Here is a 22,656-nt window from a genome sequence, read left to right as displayed (position 1 = left end):
TCCTTCTCTCTGTAAATTCGACTTTTCAATGAAAATAAATAAATCTTAAAAAAAGAGAAAGTGAAAAGATTTGTGGTTCTAACTGAATAACTTCTAATGGCAGAGTGATGTCTTTTGGAGGAAAAAAATGGTTAACTCTTGTTTCATGAGGATACTACCAAAAATTTATGGGAAAATTGAATTAAACAATAAGTTGTATTTTAATGCATACATTTTGATATCCATGCATTTTTTTCTGTAGTATGCATTTCCATGAAGTTTTTCAAGGTCCTTTGTATTTCTACTACCATTTTATCTGTGTGCTGCAAGAAACTCAATTTTATAATCCTTAACACTTAATTCCATATGGAGTGAAACCATCAACTACATTGTAAAACAGGGATGGGCATGTGACTCAGTGGTTACATCACTGCTCAGGAGGCCTGCAACCCATATTGGAATGCTGGGTTTCAGTCCTGGCAACTCTGCTTCTGACCCTGTTTGTTTGCTAGTGCACACTCTGAAGGGCAGCAAATAGTGGTGCAAGTACTTGAGTTTCTGCATCCAGAGGATTAACCCAGATTGAGTTCCAGGCTCCTGGCTTTGCCTTGGCCCCACCCCGGGAGTTACAGACATTTGAAGAATAAACATGTGTACATAAGATCGTGTCTGTGTTTCTGCTGTTCAAATTAAATTAATTTTTAAGGTTTTGAAACAAATGATAACAACTTTAAACGAGTATGAGATGGAATTTAATCATCCTTCAATGATATGATTACATAGGTTGGCTATTCTACAAACCCAGATTTCTAAATAAATAAATGAATTTTTAAAGGATGAAGTCATTTAGTCCTAAGGCATTTATAGAAGAAGTGATCTGTTTTTTTCCCCTCTAACACAATATAAACAATCATGTGCATTTAATTTTGAAATATTAATTCAATCCAAAGGAATTCATTTGCATCTATACACAAACTTGTGTACACGCACACATGCACACATAGTATACTAGCTTAATTGAACTCTCCTGACATTATTGCTGAAAGAAGGGTAAACTTGCTAGTACAGTTAGTTAATATCCAAGGACTTTTGTCTTTCTCCATGGGGAGCTCTTTTTAAAATTGCTTTGTGAAACTGAGATATGTAATGTACTCCATCAAGAAAGGCCCTAAAACCAAGATCAACAGAGCCAAGGCAAGCAACTGTGGGCCAGTGTGGTAGGAGGGCCAGTGGGGTAGGTAAAGTTGGTGTTCATGGTCAAAACCCACTCTGCAATTAGGGAATGCACAGGAAGCAGGACTCCAGTCTCAGCAGATGACTCAGACATGAAGCACCATGGGTGAAGAGCCTTGAAGTTCATGCTAAAGCCTACCAGAGGTAGAGACACTCACATCTTTCTTTTGCAAAATCACCCAATTCACCCAGTACTCTGGAGTTCATTCTCAAAGGAAAGTGATCAGTTCCCTGTCTAGCTATCTCCTTGTGAACATCAGACCTGAAACAGGCATTTTTGGGGATTTTCGCGGCTGACCCTATCACTTTGTAGAAGATACTGAATCTCAATAGAGTACTTGTCAAAACAAATCACATCAATTTGGTATCCAGACCCCAGTACTATTTCATTAGATGTTCCTTGCTTGCTAACACATGCGTGCCCTTGAATGGGAGATGCAACTGAGAATACTAGGATCATTAGATGCTGAGGCAAACAATCATCCTAAGGAGCTGAAAAATGAAAATAATAAGCAGAGTTCATGGGTATAACGTGTAGTTACATTGGGTTTCTGCTCCTTCATTCACCCTAGATCCAATTCAGAGTTTGGGGGAAGGGGGAATTTCTAGTCTAGGAAATAGTACCATAACATTCAAAAATTCAAAATAAAAATTTAGCAAAAAATTTTTAAAACTCAGAAAATATTTAGAAAAGAGAAACTTCTATTGGGTTTGAGGCTAATTGAAAATATAACTAGGTAAGTCCTGTAGTGATTCATCCCCCAGTGGACTTTGAATCAATTGTAGTCCAAAGCAGACCCATCACTGGTCATTTTAACCATGAAATAGTGTTCTTTCTACTTTGAAGCCTGCTGCTGTGTTACTTCTCCATTATGGGTAAACAATCTCAGGCATGCCCCTCATCATTCCCCAAAAAGATTTCTGTGTTACATTTACAATGTGAAATTTTTTAAAAAGCACTACACAGTTCAAAGATTTCACTCTCTTGTTCTAGTCTAAGGGTCCTCAACTTTTTTCTCCTTGTCTTCTACCTTTCCGGAGAGATTTGTCTGTGTACTCACTTTCTTCTTGATCTTACTGTTTTCGGGGTATAAAATGATACTTTTCGACAATTCCCACACTGACTCATGTTTTTTACCTCATCAACTTTTCACTTCCCTTTGGATCTTTCTGAAAGAAATACGTTCTTTCTATTTGCGTTTAACTTCTTGCTCTCAATTATAATTTATACTTTACCTCAATGACTATCATATTTAATTTAGAAAATTATTGGGAAATGACTCTTCTTTAGAAAAAAAGATTAGAAAACTGGATAAAATCACTTTTTGATAAAATATCAAAGCTGCTTTCTTTTTCTGATTTATGCAGGTGGGAAGGTAATGTTATCTCCAGTAGAGCAATACTGTAGTCTTTATCAGAAAACACAAACTCATTTTCACACATTGAATCTGGTTCATAATTTGATCTCAAGAAATTCAATTAATTTCTACCTGAGTCTATTTCTAAAACTCAATGATCCGTTCACTTTATTTTCACCTGTAATCTCAGAAAAACCAAGGGTACAGGTAGGTCACCAATAGAACTTTGGCAGCAAAAGGTTACTCACAATACTATTTGGCTAATAGGAAAGGCCCCATGTGAGGAATAGAGAGGTTGTATAAATGAAAGGAAATTGATAAGAAGAATGAAGTTATCTATCACTATATCCATATAACTAGCTACTTATCTATCTATATGTAGATAGATGTCTGTGAAATTCATATGTATTCATATATATTCACATATATTCATATATATATGAAATTTGTGGAAATAAAAAATAAAAAGATGAACTTATTTTTCTATAAAAAGTGAAACTGGTGAAAAGATCTTCAAAAGGTTTGCAGAGATGCATATTATGAAAAAAAACTATCCATGAAGTTCAAACATTTTTCACAACCAAAACAAACTTTATAATTCCATTATCCCATGATCTGCTTCAGATACCCTCACATATATCGTTTATACAAATTTATTCATTTATTTGTTTAGCCAAGTAACAGAGGAAGACAGAGAACAATATCCATCTACTTATTTATTTACTCCATGAATGCTCCAAGCAACTTTTCATTAGGCTGAGCTGATGAAACTCTGAGTTTCCCACAAAGGTGGCAGGGGCCATGTAATGGCCATTATCACTGCCTCCCAGGCACATTAACGCAGAACTAGACTGGAAGCACCAAGTATCCAGGACTTGAACCAAGTACTCTTATATGGGTGTTCCTGATGGTAGCATAATCTACTAAGCCACAACATGTGCCCATTGTACACAACCTTTTACATTGAAAATTAGAGAATATGTGTATGTATATCTCATAGAAAATATCCTGAAGTATTCCTGTTTTTAATTTTCAAGACAAGACTCTACATTTTAATCTGCCACTGAAGTGGAATATACTACCAGATTTCATATGAATAAAGTAAAACTAATATTGACCTCAGTTCTGTTGTAAACTTTTGAGGAACTCATTCAAAAATGTCCATTCATTATTAGCAACAAATATCCTGAAATGTGTCTTACAATACAAAGTAACATACTCCTGAGTGCCATGTGTTATTGCAGACCTACAGCATATAGCCTAGGACATGCTTACAGAAACAAGACAAGATATGTGCTGAAATGTAGGTTCTTTTAAAGGACAGAGTGAACCTTTTAAAAGGTGCAGCTACAAACTTAAATGCATAAAACAGAGCAGGAAAGTGAATAGCCTTCGCACTAGGATCATAAATATGGACTCTCTCTCCGTGTGTGTGTGTGTGTGTGTGTGTGTGTGTGTGTGTGTGTGTGTGTGTAAGAAAGTCTTTATTGCAATTTACACAGAGCAAGTAGCCAGGCAGCTGTTGTTTAATTCCCTGGCTCCCTGAGTAGTCAGGGGTGAAGGTTCTTACACATGGAAAATTGGGGCTGAAAGGTGCCTATGTGCCAGATTCCTGGTTGGTCAGTGATACAGTGGTCTTCAGAATATTTTCAATGGTCTGGTGGGCTCCACCCCATAGGGGTTGAGTTAATTGAATATAGTTACAGGATTTCCCTCCAGACAGTACTGGCCACTAATGTTCTTATCTATTTCGGAAGCAAATGACTCCTGGGGAATCACTCTCTCAAGTCAGTGAATTCCTTTTGATAAAGTGCAGGCAAGGACACCTTGTGCTAAGGAAGACAGACAAGGACACTTGGGGCTAGGAGAAAGGGCATGAGTATGGGCCATGCTTTTACATTCTAGGGGTTCAGTTTCCATCTCCCCTATTTCTTGTTACTCCTCAATCCTGAAAGAATATGGACAAAAACTCCACTGAGTGCTTCATGTTGTTTGTGGGGCCATGTCATGGTGTTTTCAGATTCAAAAAAAGAGCAAGTTGTCAGGAAACTTCCCAATGCCAGATTTTTCTGTGGAAACCCTCCACATCCGGACAGCATGTGGTCCAGCTCGTTTCTGTACAGCTCTATCTTGTCCATCCACCATGATTTCAGGGCAACAATAAAGGCAACAGCATACTAATAACATTCTTATACCTTTAATATGAGCCAGAGCAATGACTAATGTCTCCCAGTGGAAAGTTTCAGTTCTGAATCCAGGTTAGAGACATTGATCAAGAGTTAGGATGTAGAATTGTGATTTTAAAACAAGTTGAATATAATTTCCCTCTCTGAGGGAATACTCTCCAGCCCTATCTCTAGAGCAAAGATAGCAAGTCATCACACTGATGGAAGACAGGCCTGATCTAGCTATAAAGCTAGACATTTCAGAAATCAGCAAACTTCTGTGCATTTTCCCTCTTCCTTGAATACAAGGGAAACCTAAAATATGTCCTTTTTCTCTATCCCTGGGAAAACCAAGGTCACCAACATTTCTTCTTTACCTAAATTCAATGTGGGTGAATTTTTTACCATCTTATCTCTTGTAAAGCATAAGGTGTGGGTAAGGACTTCTGAGTTCACTCTCCTGAGCTAAGAAACCTGGTAATAATGCTATTGTTTTCAAAGTTCTAGGGAGTAATCACTGCATACTCAACTGTCGATTTTTCTGAACTGTGAGGCTTTCTATCCATAAAGGTTTAAGATTTGTGATCTCAACATCATTCATATGTAACTTGCTTGGACATACCTATCATTTACAGGTTCCTCAGAGGGATCTGGGGGCAGGGTAGCTGGAATAAAAGATGAGTGAGCCAGCCATCTGCCCTTAAAAAGTGGCAGTACACTTGTGGTGGATTGCCTACAAATGAGCTATTCCATCTCCTGCAGTACATCACAAGTGGCTGTCCTCAGATACATCAGCCAGTCTTAAGTGGCAATGTCCAGATATTATAACAAGATATATTTTTCCCCAAATTTTGAATCAACATGTCTAGTCCTAATCCTTACTTCTTGGGTATAAGAGATCAAAGTGTTTCCTCAGCACCTCACTATTGGTTCTGTACATAGAAGCTAGCATTAGATTTGAAAATGCCAAGTATTGTTTAGCATCTCTATTCTGAAATGGGGGCCTGCTCTAGAGAATATAGATCCAGTAGAGTCTTTTGTGACAGGTTACTATAGGCAACCACACGTAAGAACCCATCCTTCATAACCTCTTGTTTTTAATTAATCTGGTTAAGGTTTGACATCAGTGACTCCATCTTGATTTTCATGCCCTACTTGCAAATGAATTTCCATTCCCAAAATCAAAGCTGATTGATAGCCTCTTTTAACTTGTTTTGTAAAGGCCAAATCTAAGTGTGTACCCTGGATAACAGGGAGATTCTGCTTATGTCAACCATGACAGGAATGGACACTGTTTAACTTCTTGGTAAGAATGGTTAAAATAAAACAAATTTGCTAATTTGGACTGAAAATGCACAATTTTAATGATCTTGGTAGTAGAATTTCGGACACCAAGTTAATATGGTAATTGGCATGGCAAAAGCTCATCACTCTAACCACAAAGAAATGCTTTCAATATAGAGCAAAGGATTTTACATATGCCTAGCCCAGCTTAAAAGCAAGTTAGGGAAATCCCCAAACTTGGGGGATGAAAAGCGGAACTCAAAGCCAGAAAAAACAGTATAAACTGAAGCTGAATAGCTGCTGGGAATATCAGAACCAGATGTGGACGTTATGGGTCTAAGGATCTGAGCTCAGAATGTATGTAAAATATGGAACTAGAACTGGAATCACGGCAAAATTCAGCATCTGGAATAGCCTATACAATCTAAAAGTCAGTGAGCTGGAGAACTAGAAAACTATGTTCATTGTTCCAAGAGAACAATCAGGGAACTCACTTTCAGTTCAGGGCCAAGGCCATGAATGCAGACAGTTAAGAGTAATTGGAAATGTCTACAAGGATGCATAGTTCACATTCACAGAACATGGAACAACATCGTGGTGTTACGGTTTGAACTATTGTTTGGGATGCCAGCATCACCAGTTCACATTCCAGCTACCCCACTTCACATATATCCTGGGAAGGCAACAGAAGATGGCTAAAATACTTGAATTCCTGCAACCCATGTGGAAGAGCAAGCTGGATTTTATGCTCATGGCTACAGCTCGACCCATAGACGGTTGTTACAGGCATTCGGGAAGTGGACAAGTTAACAAAATAATCTCTCTCTCTCTCTCTCTCTCTCTCTCTCTCTCTCTCTCTCTCTCTCTCTCTTTCTCTCTTTCTCCCTCCCTCCCTCCTTCTCCCTCTCTCCCTGCCTCCCTCTCTTTCTCCCTACTTCTTTTCCTTTCTCTCTCTGTGGGTAGCTCTGGCTCTCTCTGTCACTTTGCCTTTCAAATAAATAAGTCTTTAAAAATAATTGAATAAATTTATGTAATGCACATGTGGCACAACCTCTCAGGCCAAGAAATCAAAAGAAAAACTGGCTACAAACCAGTGAAACTACACTGGAGGGCCTTGGCAGAGACAAACTTGGAACTATTAAGGAAATTCCTCTACAACCCCCAGTACCCAGGACTCCCACGGGAAACACCCCCTACTGCAGATGAAAACACAGTAATGAAATGACAAAGCTGTACAAGAAAATTAATCATTATGAGCCAGCTTCTCCTGACACAAATTTTTAAAACTACATTCCCCAAAACAAAGATAATAGGCCAATCTACAAAGAGACATTAAAGAGGGGAAAATTGTTTTAAAAGAAAAACAAAGAATGTAAAAAAAATTGTGTGACAAGAAAAGGGTATCAATGTTATCTTTATAAAATTTATAGCCCCTCAAGGGGTTGGGAGTGTGGAGCAGAGCTAAATTGAATACCACATTGTTGCACTTGAGAAATTCCTGGAAAGTCCTGATATCAGAAGAGATTAAGAAGTGGTCAAATAAAATGTTTTTATCTTTCTACCTTTACCCGTAATTCTCTCATATCACATAATTCAAATTCAGGTTCTTTTAATGTTTCTTCTAAGAATAACTCCATGGACTTGAAATGAAAACCAGGACATGTTTGAAAATTCATCAAAAGAAATAATTCACATAACTGAAGAACCAGTGGATTTCTGATACCCATCTATTTTTTCTTTCACCTTTCTCGTTAATGTTAGTGAAAATGTTTACCAGTATAGATATTGAAACTATACTTGTTCATTTACAAATATCAGTTCCACAAAAATAAGTGTAAATGCTCATTATGCATTAATTGAGCACATGGTATTTTCAATAAAATATTATATTTTAAATTGTAATTTGTAAATTATACCCATATTTTTGATCAATAAATTTTAAAGAAACATATACTTTTATACATAATGAATATGTTTCTTCATAATTTAGAAATGTCAGGAATTATAAGATGTGGATACCTGCTCTTTCCAACTGCCATTCCCTTCTTAGCCCTCTTATCTTTCTGTGTTTCTGCTTCTGTTTCTCGCTCTTTCACACACACACACACACACAACCATTACCACCACCACCATCACAACATTCATTACATTTGTATTTTGTGTCTTCATCTGATTTTGAAGCTTTCAAACTCTTACATCCAAGAAAATTCAATGAGATATGGACGTTTGAGCTTTCTCCCTAGCAATTCTCCTGTTGACCACACTAACCTGCTGCGCTTACCCATTTCATGGCAAGTATATAGCACATAGGTGGCTGGAATAACTTCAGGTCTGTTGAGATGTCTAGATTTTCAAGGTTTCTGAGCAACCTATTAGCAATGCAGATATTCAGAGTTTGGAAAGAGAAGGAATTAAGGGACCACTAGAGCAATAGAGAGCCAATTCATCCCATGCATGCCACTTCCCAGCAGGTTTTACTTACCTCATTACTTAGCACTTACAAACCAATTTCCAGCATTCATTTTATTTTGATACTCTTCAAACTACTTTACATGAAAATATAAACTGGTTCACACCACTAATAAGGCATATGGTAACAAAGGGATGACTGTAAAAATGTCTGGAGATGAAAGAGCACAACAATAGACACAAATGGTGAATAGGAGTTGGCTCATAAGGCAGCTTTTAGAAATGACTGGAGAGATTTTGTTGCAGATCATCTGCCTTTACCAAGGCAGACATCCCTCCTGTACTTTTTGATGGACCAAGAGCCCCTACCCCTTTGGAGACTCTCCTCAAAAGTGCCGCAGGTGGTAGTTGGATGGTTTTCCTGTTTTATCCCTTGACAAACAGCTTCAGGATATGTATTCAGCATATGTAGAAACTATATTGATGAAATATCTGTCTCTTCCATTTATTTAACAATAACCTGCTGCAAGAGTGAAAAGCATCCTCTTAGGAGAAATTGATGCAATAATACTTTGTGTGCCATGCCAAGAAAAGGGAAGGTGCTGTCACTCCTGATAGACCACCTTAAGGAAGACTTTTTTGCACATTGCTGTTATGTCTGTCTCCATTAATATCAAACCAAGCCTGAGCACCCGCATGCTAGGAATCACTAAACAATATATTTTACAATAGAGCTCAGAGGAATGACAGCCGCAAATACATGCTTCAACAGAGAGAATGGTGGTTTTAGCAACTGGAGGATCCTGTAATAATGTTGATCACAATTCCTAGTTTTTATGCCATCTAGTGTAATTTTATACAGAATGAAGGGCAGCAAGGAATAGAAATAAACTGTTTTCCAATTAAGAAAATTTAGGGCCTGCTGGAGTGTATCATACCTACTCTGGAATCCAAACTAACAAAAAGCACATAAAATTGACAAAATAATACTGCCACCCCCCTCCTGGCAGGAGCACTTAAACAAAAGGACATGGAGAGGGTGTTTGGTACAGCAGTTAGACACCATTTGAGACATCTCTGTTTCATATTGAAATGACTAGGTTCAAGTCCTGGTTCAACACTCAGTTTCAACTTCCTGATAATGTATACCTGGGAGGCAGCAGATGATGGTTCAAATTCCTGGCCTCCCTCCCACCCACACGGGAGAGCCAGATAGGGTTCCCAGCTCCTGGCTTTGGGCTGGCCCAATCAAAGCTGTTTTGAGCAGCTGGGGAGTAAAGCAGCAAACAAGATTTCTGCCACATATATATATATACATACACACACACACATATATGAGTTTTATGTATATATGAAACTCTCATGAAACACAGATTCACAGGAATAAAATGCACAGGGTTCTGTATCAGTATCAACTTCAGACTATGCCTCAAGTTTGACTTCTACTTAGATGCCTAAGCCTCTTAAACAGTACTTTGCTAGCTTTCCGTGAGTCTATTGAGTTCACTAGCTGCTTTAACGTATATTGATTGTCTTATCTAAACATGCCATGCATTATTGCCAACCTCATTATATTTATGAGAATCATTTTTAACAAGGTGGATCATCTCCCCAGGGCCAGACAATCTGATTGTTTTTGAAAGATATTAAGCAAACTCCCCAAATTTCTGATTCTTACTTCAGTGTAGTATTCTCTTAACAACACTGTCGTTTTTACAAAGCCTTATGTAACAAAGTGCATGTTCAAAGCTATATTAAATGGCTTTGCTTCAGATCTGTGACAGACAAGACTGTTGATATTGACAATTACAGAATGAATGAAAAGTCTACAAAACGTCATTTTGCTGAGGGAGAAATTTGAATTTCAATAAAAGTCATATTTGACAACAAATCATTTATTATGAGTAAGCCAAGTCTGTCACCCAGCATCCATGTACTTATGAGAGTTTTGGTTTTTTGTTGTTCTTTTTTTTTACCTATTATTTAAAATTATAATGTATGTGTGTATATATTAACTGAATATTATTTGATTCTTTGGTATATATTACAGTGTTTAAATAAGGGTAAACCTATCTTCTCAAACATTTATCATTTCTTTATAGTAAAACATTGAAAAATCTTTCTTCCAGCTTTTTAAACAAATATACAGTGCATTATCATTATCTGTAGTCACTCAGCTGTGCAATAGAACACCAGGACTTCTTTCTGCTATCTAACCATAACTTGGTAGCCATTAATCAAATTTTTTCCCATTCCTTCCTCCCCCCATCCCTGCTCTCCTCAGCCTCTGTTAAACACCATTTAAGGTTTTCTTGATCTCTGTTGTGTTGTAATATACACCCTAATTCACATTAAATTGTTTCTTTGTAAAAATGGTCTTCAGAGAAAGCCACCTCTTTGTTCTGGTGTTAAAGAAAACTGGTTCCAGAAAGTAGTATTGCTTGGAATATGGAAGTTTTGGTTCATTTTAATTGTAGAAATTGTCCAAAGCTTAGAATAATGATGGGAACAAGTCCACCATGAACTTCACAAGGAAAAGTGATTCATCTGGTGCCCTCACTGATGTAAAAAAAATGTGTGTTATAGAGAAAATGATGATATGCCATAATATGATTTATGAATTGGGGGATTCCTACAGTGTCAGAAATATTAAGATAGTGTTCTCTGCACCACTTTCTATTTACTTACGTTGCAAGATAATAGAATCAATCCCAGCAAAAAAATAACTGCTGTTTGACTGAAAATGTGTTCCTTATATTCACATACATTCCCAATATAAGGCACTTAATACCTAAGCACTATGAGTAACATTAAAACTGTACAAGATACTGTAAGACTGAATTTTCCCTATATATCCTTTTTATTGATATATTTGTGATTCAAAAACTGTCCCTTTGGTTTTGAAATAATCTATTTTGAAGTCATAATTACAGAGAAAGGGGCAGGGAGATAGAAACAGAGAGATTCTCCATCCGTTGGTTCACTTGCCAGATGGCCGCAATGGCCAATGCTGAGCCGGGCTGGAGCCAGGAGCTTCATCTGGGTGTCACATAAGTGGACAAAGCACAAGCAGGCCATTCACCACCACTTTTCCAAAGCAATCAGCAGGGAGCTGGATTAGAAGCGGGGCAGCAGGAACTCTGAAAAGTGCCCATCTCTGCTGTTGATGTCTCAGATGATGACTCTACTGTTACGCCAAAATGCTGGCCCCAGAAACTAAGATTCTAGATAAATATATACATGCATACATACCTAGATGAGAAGGGTTTAATAGAGGAAATATCTAATGTGTTATGTAGATTGATAATTTCCACAATAGGGTGTTAGAAGCTACAGAACCAAAAAAGTTAATGTGTGCAAGCCATAATATCACAGAACCAAGGAAACTCATGGTATTAGTTATCAATCCAAGGCACAATGAACAAGAACCTGGGGGAACCTACTGTTATAAATGATGGAATGACTTGAGAAGACCAGAGAACCTGGAATTCAAGTGTCTTTCAGAATGTATTCCAACTCCAGGAGAGAAAGCAAAAAAATTTGAATTTCATCTGCATTTTTTTCTATCCTGAACCCCAGCCAACTTGATATTGCCCACTGTGTCTATCAATTCAAATACCAATCTCTTCCTAAAGCACCCTCATAGAGACATCCAGACATAATTCTAAAAATCCACTATCGATTTAACATCTAAAATTAACTAGTTCAAGTTTTATTATCTATTTTTATTAATATAAGAACAAACTCTCCATGTGAAATGTTAGTGCTCTGTCTCCTAACTTACGAAAATCATGCTTTTGATTAATGTCAGTTTCAAAGGCAGGTCCAAGTAAGTAGTGCTTAATACTGTCAATAAAGGTGGCATCGACAGGGGGGTGGGGTAGGGTAGGAAATAGATTAGGAACTCCCTAATAAGTAGGCAATTAGCTTAGTGGTGAGGACCCTGTATTCTACATCAGGATACCTAGACTTAGTTCTCCTCTGTAGCACCTGATTGCCCAGAATCCGGCTATCATAGACCGTGGGAGGCAGCCATGATATCATAACCAATTTAGTTCTTCAACTTATATGGGAAGTCTGGTTTATTTTCCTGGCTCGCACCTTCAGCCCTGGCCCCCTGGTCACTGTTACTATTTAACGAATAAACTAGCAAATATAATCTTTCTTTCTCTTCTTCTCTCTCTCTCTCAAATAATTTGAAAAACTGAGTAACTTTCTTTGTTCAGTTTTATAAAACCTTGAATTTTTGTATTTCCCAGAGGAGTTTGTAATAACTAAAAAATTTTCTCATGTGTAGTGATGAATATTCTCATGTGTAATGTGGAGTGGATTGCCTCTGAAATTTCCTTTTTTTTTTTTTTTGTTAAAGGGTCACTTCCTGTCTTCCAATGGAAACCAAGGGTCATTTGTCTATTTCTCTTTCTTTCATTCTCAGGTAAGCCTCTGAACATCCCATGCAAAGCATTCTTTGGATTCAGTGGAGAGTCTGGGCCAATGATCTACTGGATGAAAGGAGAGAAGTTTATTGAAGAACTGGCAGGTCACATTAGAGAAGGTGAAATAAGGTATGGCACTTGAATTGCTTATTTTTTTTTTCCTAGTTTTTTTTTTTTTTTTTTTTTTTTTTTGCAATAGAGCAATGAAACCTTTAAGAAAGGATTCTTCCCAGGATTTTCTTTGCAATGCCAAATAATTCTATTCACTAAAAGCTGATCTGGTGGAGAGGCAAAGGGTAACTACCTGTAGAAATGCAAATATGTAAGTTTCTAGATAGATCAAAGTTTTTCTCAGATTCAAAGAATACAGATGTAATGACCCTCTAAAAGTGGCACAGATTCCTTTGAGTTTCAAAGCTTTGATCATTGTTAACCCCGTCTTGCCACTGTAGAGATCTGAATGTTGTAGGTGACTCCTCCAACCACTTTGCAAATTTTGATTTACTCCCTGGCAACAGCCAGCCATCACATATCATAAGTGTAAAGCTGAGGTCACAGTAGTAAGCAGGAACTAAGCCAAAGCAACTGTTGACTTTGATTGAATAGTGTTTGTTTTTCTTAGCATCCACTGCCCATCCTGAAAGTAATTGCTCTTACAGTTTATCATCTTCTAGTTTTCTTTGTGTTGTGCTGTTACACAGGTATCTCCCTGATACATAGACAGCAATTCAATTGGTTTTTTTCATTCTATTCATGATCTTCAGATTCATAGGAAGAATTAGGTAATGTCTATATCAGGTAATCTGTGGGATTTCCTTTTGATTTCAGAGATAGTGAATTTATTCCTATTGGGATTAGACTTTCTGACCTCTATCCCCGTTATCAGTCATGCAATGGAAATCAATGTAATATTTCAGTGCAAATAATGTTAAAATGTGATCTTTCAGTTGTCTTGTTAAACTTATGGTGATGTAAGTAAAAGAAGTATACTTTATATGATTTGCTATGATTTAATATGAGTTATAATCACCCCTATGCCAGCTTATTTCCATATATCTCCCAAATAATTCTACTTGAAAGTTTCATAAGTTTGAGGGCCCATGAATCCCCACAAAGCCTGTGCAAAACACTGACTATAGAAGCATGAGTTGGGGAAAATAATATATGAAAACATTCTTGACACCATTAGTCATCTGGGAAATAAAAATCAAAACCACATGATACCACTGCATATCATTAGGATGGCTATAATAAAAAATATGAAAAGAAATGTCAATGAAGATGTAGAAGAGTTGAAAACTTCATACATTGCTAGCAGCCAGTTTGCATAACAGTTTAGCAAGTCCGTAAATGGTTTAGCAAATAATTACCATACAGTACAGCAATACAGCACCTCTGAAGTCTATACCCAAGAGAACTTAAAATGTACAATCCCACAAAAATTGTGCATGAATGTCCATGCCAGTGTTATTCAAAATGTACTAACAGTGGACACAACCCAAATGACCATCAATTAATGATGGCATAAGCAAAATGTAGTAGTTCATTTAATGGAATATTATTTAACCATACAAACAAACATATACACTACAATGTGGTTAAATGCTAAAAATAACAGTGACAAGAAACTTGTAACTTTTTTATTTCATTTTTGTGAAAACTCCAAAGTAGATGAATACATAAGGATTAGAAAGTAGTGTACTGATTGTTAGAGCTAATGCAAAGGGACTGAGTGATAGGGGGTGATAACTAGACTGTGCACATGTGTTTTTATATGTGATAAAGTACAATATAGTATAAAATGCAGCATTATAAGACATAAATCACTGGCATTTAGCAAAATCACAATGTTGTACAACCACTAATTTGAGTGATCTAGTCCTAGAACATTTTTTGTCATCTGGAAAAGAAACCTTGTATCCACTTGTAGTCCTGAGCTTCATTTTGAGGTGATGAAAACATTATTAAGTGATCATAGTTCACTTCCTGACATTTTAAGAGGCTTGCAGTCTGGGGAAATTGAAGATTTTATTATTATAAGAAGGGCAAGTGAGGGGGACCCTGGTACATAATAGCCGAATGTCCACTGTCATAAAGCTCAGAGCTATGTTTTCTGACAAAGGATACTAACAGGCCTATCCTAAATGGGCCTAAGATAATTATCTCCCATGTCTTGCATAAGATTCGGTGGAATTTTCAGAATAAACAATTTTATTGGGGTATAGTTGACATACAATAAACAACACACAATTTAAAGTATACATCAACTAAGGGTTGGTTGATATATGTGTTCACCTGCGAAAGCATCACCCTTATGTTCCCCATTGCTCCTTGAAAGTCTTTCCCTCCTGCCCTTGTGCTACAACACTCATATCCCCGTGACAATAAATCTGTCGGAAGTTTCGAGTTTTACGTAAATAGAAATAAACAGGGGGTATTTGTTTTTGTCTGCATTGTCTCACTTGCTACAAATGTTTTGAGGTGTGTACATCTTGTTATGTGTATCAATAGTTCTTTTTTAAATGAATAGGCTATGATTTGTTGGTAGCTTCACTCATCTAGGGAATTGAAGATGTTTCCAGTTGGGACCTATTACAAAGAAAGCTTCTACGAGCAGTCATATGCACTTCGTTGTAAGCACCCATATATATTTTTTCTTTCTAAATACCTAAGCATGGAATTTTAGAATAGGTATGGATTCAGTCTTTTTACGTAAAGAACTTCAGTTTTTATAATAATTTTTGATTTACTGTGTAGGTAACATAACTATAGAAAGCTCCTGAATTCCCCATATTCAGTTTTCCCTATTATTACCATCTTTAGTTGCTAAGCACATTTCTTGGAGCTAACAAACCAAAATGGACACATTATTAGTAAGTCAAATTTTTTCTGTTAGCTGTTGCTCATTGCCCTTTTTCTTCTCTTAGGCTATTTGATTTTTTTTTTTTTTAAATTTAACCTAACTATTCCAAAGCTGCTACACCATTTTACAGAAGAAAATGATGTGCCAGTAATGAATAGAGTTTCTGGGAGATAAAACACACATCCACTAAACAGTTAAATCCAGAAAAAGCCACTCTATTTAGTGTCAAATAAGTCAAGTACTTGGTAAGTGCTAAAGGAAGTGATTCTTTGAAGATTTCCACAGTGCTGTTGTGCATTTGGTTTTTTTGTTGTGTTTTTACATCTTCTTTCTTTACCCTCTTTAGCCACTGTTACCCCACAGCAAAAAGAGTGCGTTAATTATATTCACAGTAAAGAAAAGCAATAATTGTGTTTACAAATTTTGCAAAACTCTGCTAGCTAACTAGAGACACCTTCAGAAAAGTACAGACAAACAGGCAGGAATTTGTGGCCAACATAAACAGTTGACTATTTTGTGATATTAATTGTGTGATCTGTGATCTATTTGGGAGCATGTGTGTGTTCTGGAATTCCTTCAGGCCATGGCCATTTATGCTAACACAGGACTTAATTACTAGGTTCTGTCTTCCAGCCTCCAAAGCTAATGTCCTTGAAACAAAGCACACAAGATTTTTTTTTTCTGCACAGCATGGCTGACTGGAACAAATCTGGCAGTTTTATAGAAAAACATTTGTTAAGATACCATTAGTTGAACCAAGAGAAGATCTACATTCTTTCATGACCCAGACAGCTTCTCCAAAGGAAACAGTTGTGAAGGCAGAATGCTGAGGATTTTAATGAAGACATTCGTCTAAAAGGCATTTCTGAAAACACAATTACTTCTGGGGCCATGACTCTCCTTCAGAATTGTCTTAGTGTATTTAGGCCATTACAAAAGATACCTTAAATTGAGTAATGTATGCAAAATAAAACATTATCACTTATAGTTCTGGAGGCTGGAACTTCATTATCAAGATATCAGCATGTTCAGCGTCTGGTGAGGAACAGTTCTTACTGGATTGTGACTTCTATGTGTTCTCACGTGTCACAAGGAGTGAGGGACATGAGGTCCAGCCTGTTTTGTAAAGGCACTAATCTCTGATAAGAAAGTGTTACCTTTATGACTTCATCCCTTCCCAAAGGCCCCGGTTCTATCACCTTGAATGCTAGGTCCCAACATAAGAATTTAGGGAAAAATCTAACACCCAGACCAAAGCATCATGTCATGCATGCGTTTCAGAGGTGCATTGCCAAGTAGATGTAAAAAGCAGAACCTGAACAAATAATCCTCAGGTAGTTACTTGACTTGTAGGGAAGCTGTCAGTGATACTGGACCTGATGGGAGGATGGGCCCTTCTACTTAGATTCGCAATTTCCTGGGCAGCAGCTGGATCCTAGAAGCATGGGTTGCAACTTTTTTTTAAATCTCTTAGTATTGCCCTCAAAGGAATCGAGGAGTTAAAAACAATTATCTAGAAATAAACCTGAATATTAAGCAGGAACTTAGAGAGATAATGCCACTCCTACTAGCATATGCAGTCTGTCTTCAGTGGTTCCCCTGTGGCTTGGCTAGCATATTAGATCAAACCGTGGTCAGGGTTTTTGAATTCTCCTTTGTTTGCTCTCTGGGTCACTTTGACCGCTGAAGTCCTTAAGTGTCTCATTGTCAAAGAGCATAGACCCCTCTCTGGGCACAGAGAGTCCCCTTTATCTCCTTTTAAGCAGAGCTTGACACAGCTCTCTCCTGTGTCTCTGATGTTCCTAAGAGACTGAGCCCCAAGGTAACCTGAACCCAAATGTAGTATCCATTCACAACTATCAACCTGTCCCACATGACTGTATCACGATCCTTTCAATGAATCCAGGAAATGTAATTTGCAGAGATGATAAGGGAATTTCATGTGTGCAAGAGCAGAGCTGTGACTTTAGAAGCTTGCTTATTTTTCCTCTCATCTTAAGATCACTCCTACAAGCTGTTCTGTGCAAGCTCTACCATGTCTGTTTGGAGAAGTCAAATAACTATTGGAAGGAGACCCAGTGGGAACCATCACAAGAAATGTTGTCCTAATTTATGTTTCTCTGTTCAAACTTAATGGAGACTGCTTATAAAAGATTAGAGAGCTCATAAAAAGAAGTAAGTTGGGTGGGGGATGGTGAGCATCGTAGGAAGACCACCTTAGTTCCACATCTGTATACAACGTTATTTTAATTAATATTACAAGAGGCTTGAGAATTTTTGAAAAATTAAAAGTTTTATAGTGAGGTATGTATTTCACAATGCTAATAAAAAAATTGCTAGAAAAATTGAACCGGTCCTATAAAGTGAGAAATAATAGTCTTTAAGATTGCCTACAGGGTTGTGAATTGTATCTGATTGGAGAAGGAGACAGCATGAATTTCAAGACAATTGCTTTGTCCCAACACAGAGTAATTTTGGATTATAAATCTCACTTTACAAATCACCCTATCAATACCTAATGCATTCCTCAGGCAATGCTATGAAACAGTTTACCAAATCTTTTATAATTCTTGACCTGAAAACATGCTCAAATTATGTTGAGGTTTTCCAGAAAAGCTTCTTTAAAATGCAAATAATTTCATCTACATTCAATTCATGAAAGACTCTAAGTACAATATAGGTTTTCTCTCTTTTTAATTTTTGTTTCTTCATTTCTTTTTTCAACACGTTCTGGTCTTGGGTTCCATCCCTTTAACTTAATATTCTCTTCCTGAGTGAGTAAAATGCTGTAACAAATGGGGGAGTGTGAAAGTATACAAAAGTGTAATTCTCCAATTAAGATTAATCTATCTTAAAGACTCCAAATATCCTACTATTAACTCATCCTTAAACAAATAAACAAAAAGCATTATGGAGCTGTTAATATGTAGATTGTCCCCAGAGTACTATAATACATTTCTCAAAAATAAGACTTCATTGTAAAAAATGCATTTCTATATGAATTTGTTCTTGTATGAGTATCACAATGTGTTTACATAAAGAATTAAGATGGCTATGACATCAGGCAATATAACTGTGTGGGACAACTGTTGTATACTCAGTCCCTCATTGACCAAAGCATCGTTCTGCAGCATGTGACTGTATAGAGAAAATAACTGGAGTCCCAAGCAGGCTTAGGCAAAACAATGGGCTCTGTTTGGACAACTTCCCACATCTTTTTTCTGTTCCTTGTAGCAGTTCTCCTTTTCAAAACTGGACCTCAAAAAATCATCTCTTCCATTTTCTGAAGGTTACTCAGTTTATCCCACTGGAAAATGGAACATTTATTGATCATTTTGCCTGTGATTTAAATAAACTACAAATCTCATCATGTCTATATGGGAATATAAAGATGACAAGGCTTCAACAGAAAAGAGCAATTCCATAATCATCATCATTCTATGTAGAGGAAATCTGAATTATCAGTTACTTGTAGGACCATTCTGGTAGAGTATTGACCTACTATTATCCATGATTCCAGGGTGAGTCTTATTCTTGAGCTATGCATAAAATATTCAAAGCATGCCTAAAACAGCTATTCCTTTTGTTCAGTTGTGTAGCAGACTCTCAAGACCCAGTCTTCATAATGTTGGATATTGCTTTAGACAAGAACCTATGATTGGGCCCGGCGCGGTGCTGCAAGTGGTTAAGGTCCTCGCCTTGCACGCCCGGGATCCCATATGGACGCCGGTTCTAATCCCGGCAGCCCCGCTTCCCTTCCAGCTCCCTGCCTGTGGCCCGGGAAAGCAGTGGAGGACAGCCCAAAGCTTTGGGACCCTGCACCCGTGTGGGAGACCTGGAAGAGGCTCCTGGCTTCGGATTGGCATAGTATCGGCCGTTGCGCTCACTTGGGGAGTGAATCATCGGACGGAAGATCTTCCTCTCTGTCTCTCCTCTCTGTATATCCGCCTTTCCAATAAAATAATAATAATGATAGTAATAAATCTTAAAAAAAGAACCTATAATTGTAAATCATATTAATAAGAATAATTCAATTCAAGTTTTTGCACTGCAATTATTAAAGCATTTTGACATTCTGAACCACATTACATTCCGATGATACCATGTGAGATAAATAGGATTAGTTTTACTATTGCAGATGCAGAAATAGAAGTGTAGAAACTGAGCAAGAATTGCCCTCTGATTCACTGTTCCTGTAGGGTTACATAAAATTCATCAAAATGTGACTAGCACGAACCTTCCATTATCCAAAAGGTTTTGTTGTAGTCTACATTACGGCTGTGAAAAGCACAAACTTGCCTGGGACTGAAAGAGTGAAAATCAGTATGGACTGAGAATAAGCAGTCCTGCAATTAATCAGACTGGGAGGACAGACAGATAAAGCCAGCTGCAAAGTTAACAGAAAACATTGTTTCTTCCAAGGTCACGCAGCAGTTGTAAAATGCCATAACGACCCCCACCTCCTTTGCAGGCCTTCTGCTTTCCTACCAGTCATGTCCCAGACTTGCTTCCAAGACTCACAGTGGATACCTGAAACTGCAGATATTACCAAAACCTGGATATAATGATTTTTTCTACGTACACATTCCTTTGATAGAGTTTATAAATTAGGCACAGTGAGAGATTTGCAATAATAATATAGTCTTTGTAACAGAGTACTGTAATAAATTTCTTGAAGCCATATGAATTGTTTATATCTGAACTTTTCCATTTAATATTTTTAGACTATGTTTGGCCACCAGTAGTGAAAATGTAGAACGGGAACCCAAAGATAAGGGGAAACTGAAGTTTTTGCATTTATCACTGGGGATGATTTTGGTTCAAGATAGAGAACATAATTTACTCAACATCCACCTACTTCTCTGCTTAAAAGTTACAAAATATAGGATGAAAAAGGTTTTTTTCTTCATTTCTTTAATGGAGGATTGATCCACACTTCAGTTGAGCCCCCTCCCTCAATACTTTGAGTTAATAAGTCTGACTTTCTGAGGCTGCAGTTTTGAAGGTGGTCTTTGAATAATGAGACTTTAACAGAAAACATGTGAATGACAACAAAAGGTAAATTTTGATTAATTAAAATACTTTTAAAAAAAGAAAGCATAACTCTTATGCTGCGTGTTCTCAATTATGGTGCCTAGATAATGGTTACTCCTACTTAGAAAAATGACCTAGAGAGATGGCTAGATACTTGGACAATAGAGGAGGATCCCATTTAGTTCAAGGGAACATTTACAGCAAAATTACAACAAATTAGACAGTCTAGAATTATTTACTTCAATTAAGAAAACAATAGGATTTTCAATTTAAATCTCAAGTGAGGAGAAAAATTCAATTAGCCAGAATCCCCATCTCTGAACAATGCCGTTAACCAAGATTTCACTAAGATTGCATTATATTTGTGTTCTTTATCTGAATACCATGCTATCATTCCCCTCAGCAATGCTTCTACTAGATTATGCTCATGGGGACCGAAGCAGCATTTGTATGTGAAGATTAGTATAGTATGTAGCAGAGGATAGTATTGCCTGCTAGTAAATTCTGACTTAAGGGTTTGCTTTAACAGTACTTTGTCTTCGCAATGGTGCAAAAGGTATTAACCCTCACCTATGTAATATGCTTCGGTTTTTTTTTAAAAGCAATATGCCTTCAGTAGAGACAGTATTTCAAATGTTTAGTTTTCATATTTTTCCCAGCTACTAAGAGGTGGGCAGCCTCAATGAGCTACAATTTCTGGTCAGACAGAGGCGATGTTAACTATGTGAGGTGTATTAAATGCATTTACAAATCACTGTATTGTTGATGTACAATGGCTTATCAGACTTTGCCACCATGGTAAATGGAGGAGACTTGTACTATTTGATGATGATGATGATGATGATGATGATGATGATGACGACGATGATGATGAAGATGATGATAGCAGTGGTGATAGCCATGGTGTTGGTGATAAGAACACACACTGTGGAGTGCGCACTGTGTGTTCTCTGGAAACGGCTGAGTAACTTTTATTAAAAAGCAAAATCCAAAGTGCCATGCTACTGGAAGAAATTGGAAAGTAGTTTGGAATTTCTCTGATGATGAAAAACAATTGTCTCTTCATATCATGGGGGATTGATTTCAGAACCTTCTGCAGATATCAAAATCTGTGGAGATTCATGTCCCTTATATAAAATTACAAATAATTGCATATTTTCTAAACATACCCTTCCATATACTTTCAATCATTTCTGGATTGCCTATAATAACTAATATACTACTACTAATGCTATTTATACTATATTGCTTAGGGATTAATGATAAGTATACAAAGTATATACATGTTCATTATAGGCACAATGTTTATAGTTTATATGTTTCAAATATTTTTAATGCACCCTTGGCTCAATCTAGGATATAGAATCCATGGATATTGAAAGGTTTTTTTTTTTTTACTTTTTAAAGCATTTATTTATTTTAAAGGCAGAGTCAGATATAGAGAGAGATATCTTCCATCTACTGATTCACTTCCTAAATGGCTGTAGTGACTGGCCCTGGGATGATCCAAAGCTAGGAGCCAGAAGCCAAGAGTTTATGAGTCTCCCATGTGAGTGGCAGGGGCCCAAGGACTCGGACCATTTTCCACTGCTTTCCCAGGCACATTGGCACAGAGCTGGATTGGAAGTGGAACGGCCAGGACTTGAACAGGTGCCCATATAGGATGCCAACCTCACAGGTGGCAACTTTACTCTATACCACAGCACTGGTCCATCTACTAGCTTTTATAATTTCTTTATTTATTGCCAAAGTTAAATTTTACTACAGAAAGTCATTAAGGAGAGGTGAAGTAAAATACTTTCCAAGAATACTGATTTTGTTAATATAGCCTAGCATTTTAGCTTACCTGAATACTAAACGCATAGAGCTTTTAAAAGATTTATTTAATGTTAGTG

The 22,656-nt window shown here is 37.1% G+C and overlaps 1 protein-coding gene across 1 annotated transcript in view; it reads left to right on the top strand.

Annotated features, from left to right (window-relative positions):
- The window catches only part of IL1RAPL2 (interleukin 1 receptor accessory protein like 2), a 1,019,705-nt gene that overhangs the window by 948,660 nt on the left and 48,389 nt on the right, over positions 1-22,656 (top strand). Inside the window, exon 6 of the mRNA XM_040999497.1 lies at positions 12,864-12,993. Coding sequence (XP_040855431.1) covers positions 12,864-12,993 — 130 coding nt within the window. The remainder of the gene's footprint in view (positions 1-12,863; positions 12,994-22,656) is intronic.

Source organism: Ochotona curzoniae, unplaced genomic scaffold, assembly GCF_017591425.1.
Source record: "Ochotona curzoniae isolate NIBS_2020 unplaced genomic scaffold, NIBS_Ocur_1.0 scaffold_1852, whole genome shotgun sequence".
Lineage (NCBI taxonomy): Eukaryota > Metazoa > Chordata > Mammalia > Lagomorpha > Ochotonidae > Ochotona > Ochotona curzoniae.
Note: the sequence above shows the minus strand (reverse complement) of the source record. Positions and strands in the feature narration are given on the sequence as shown.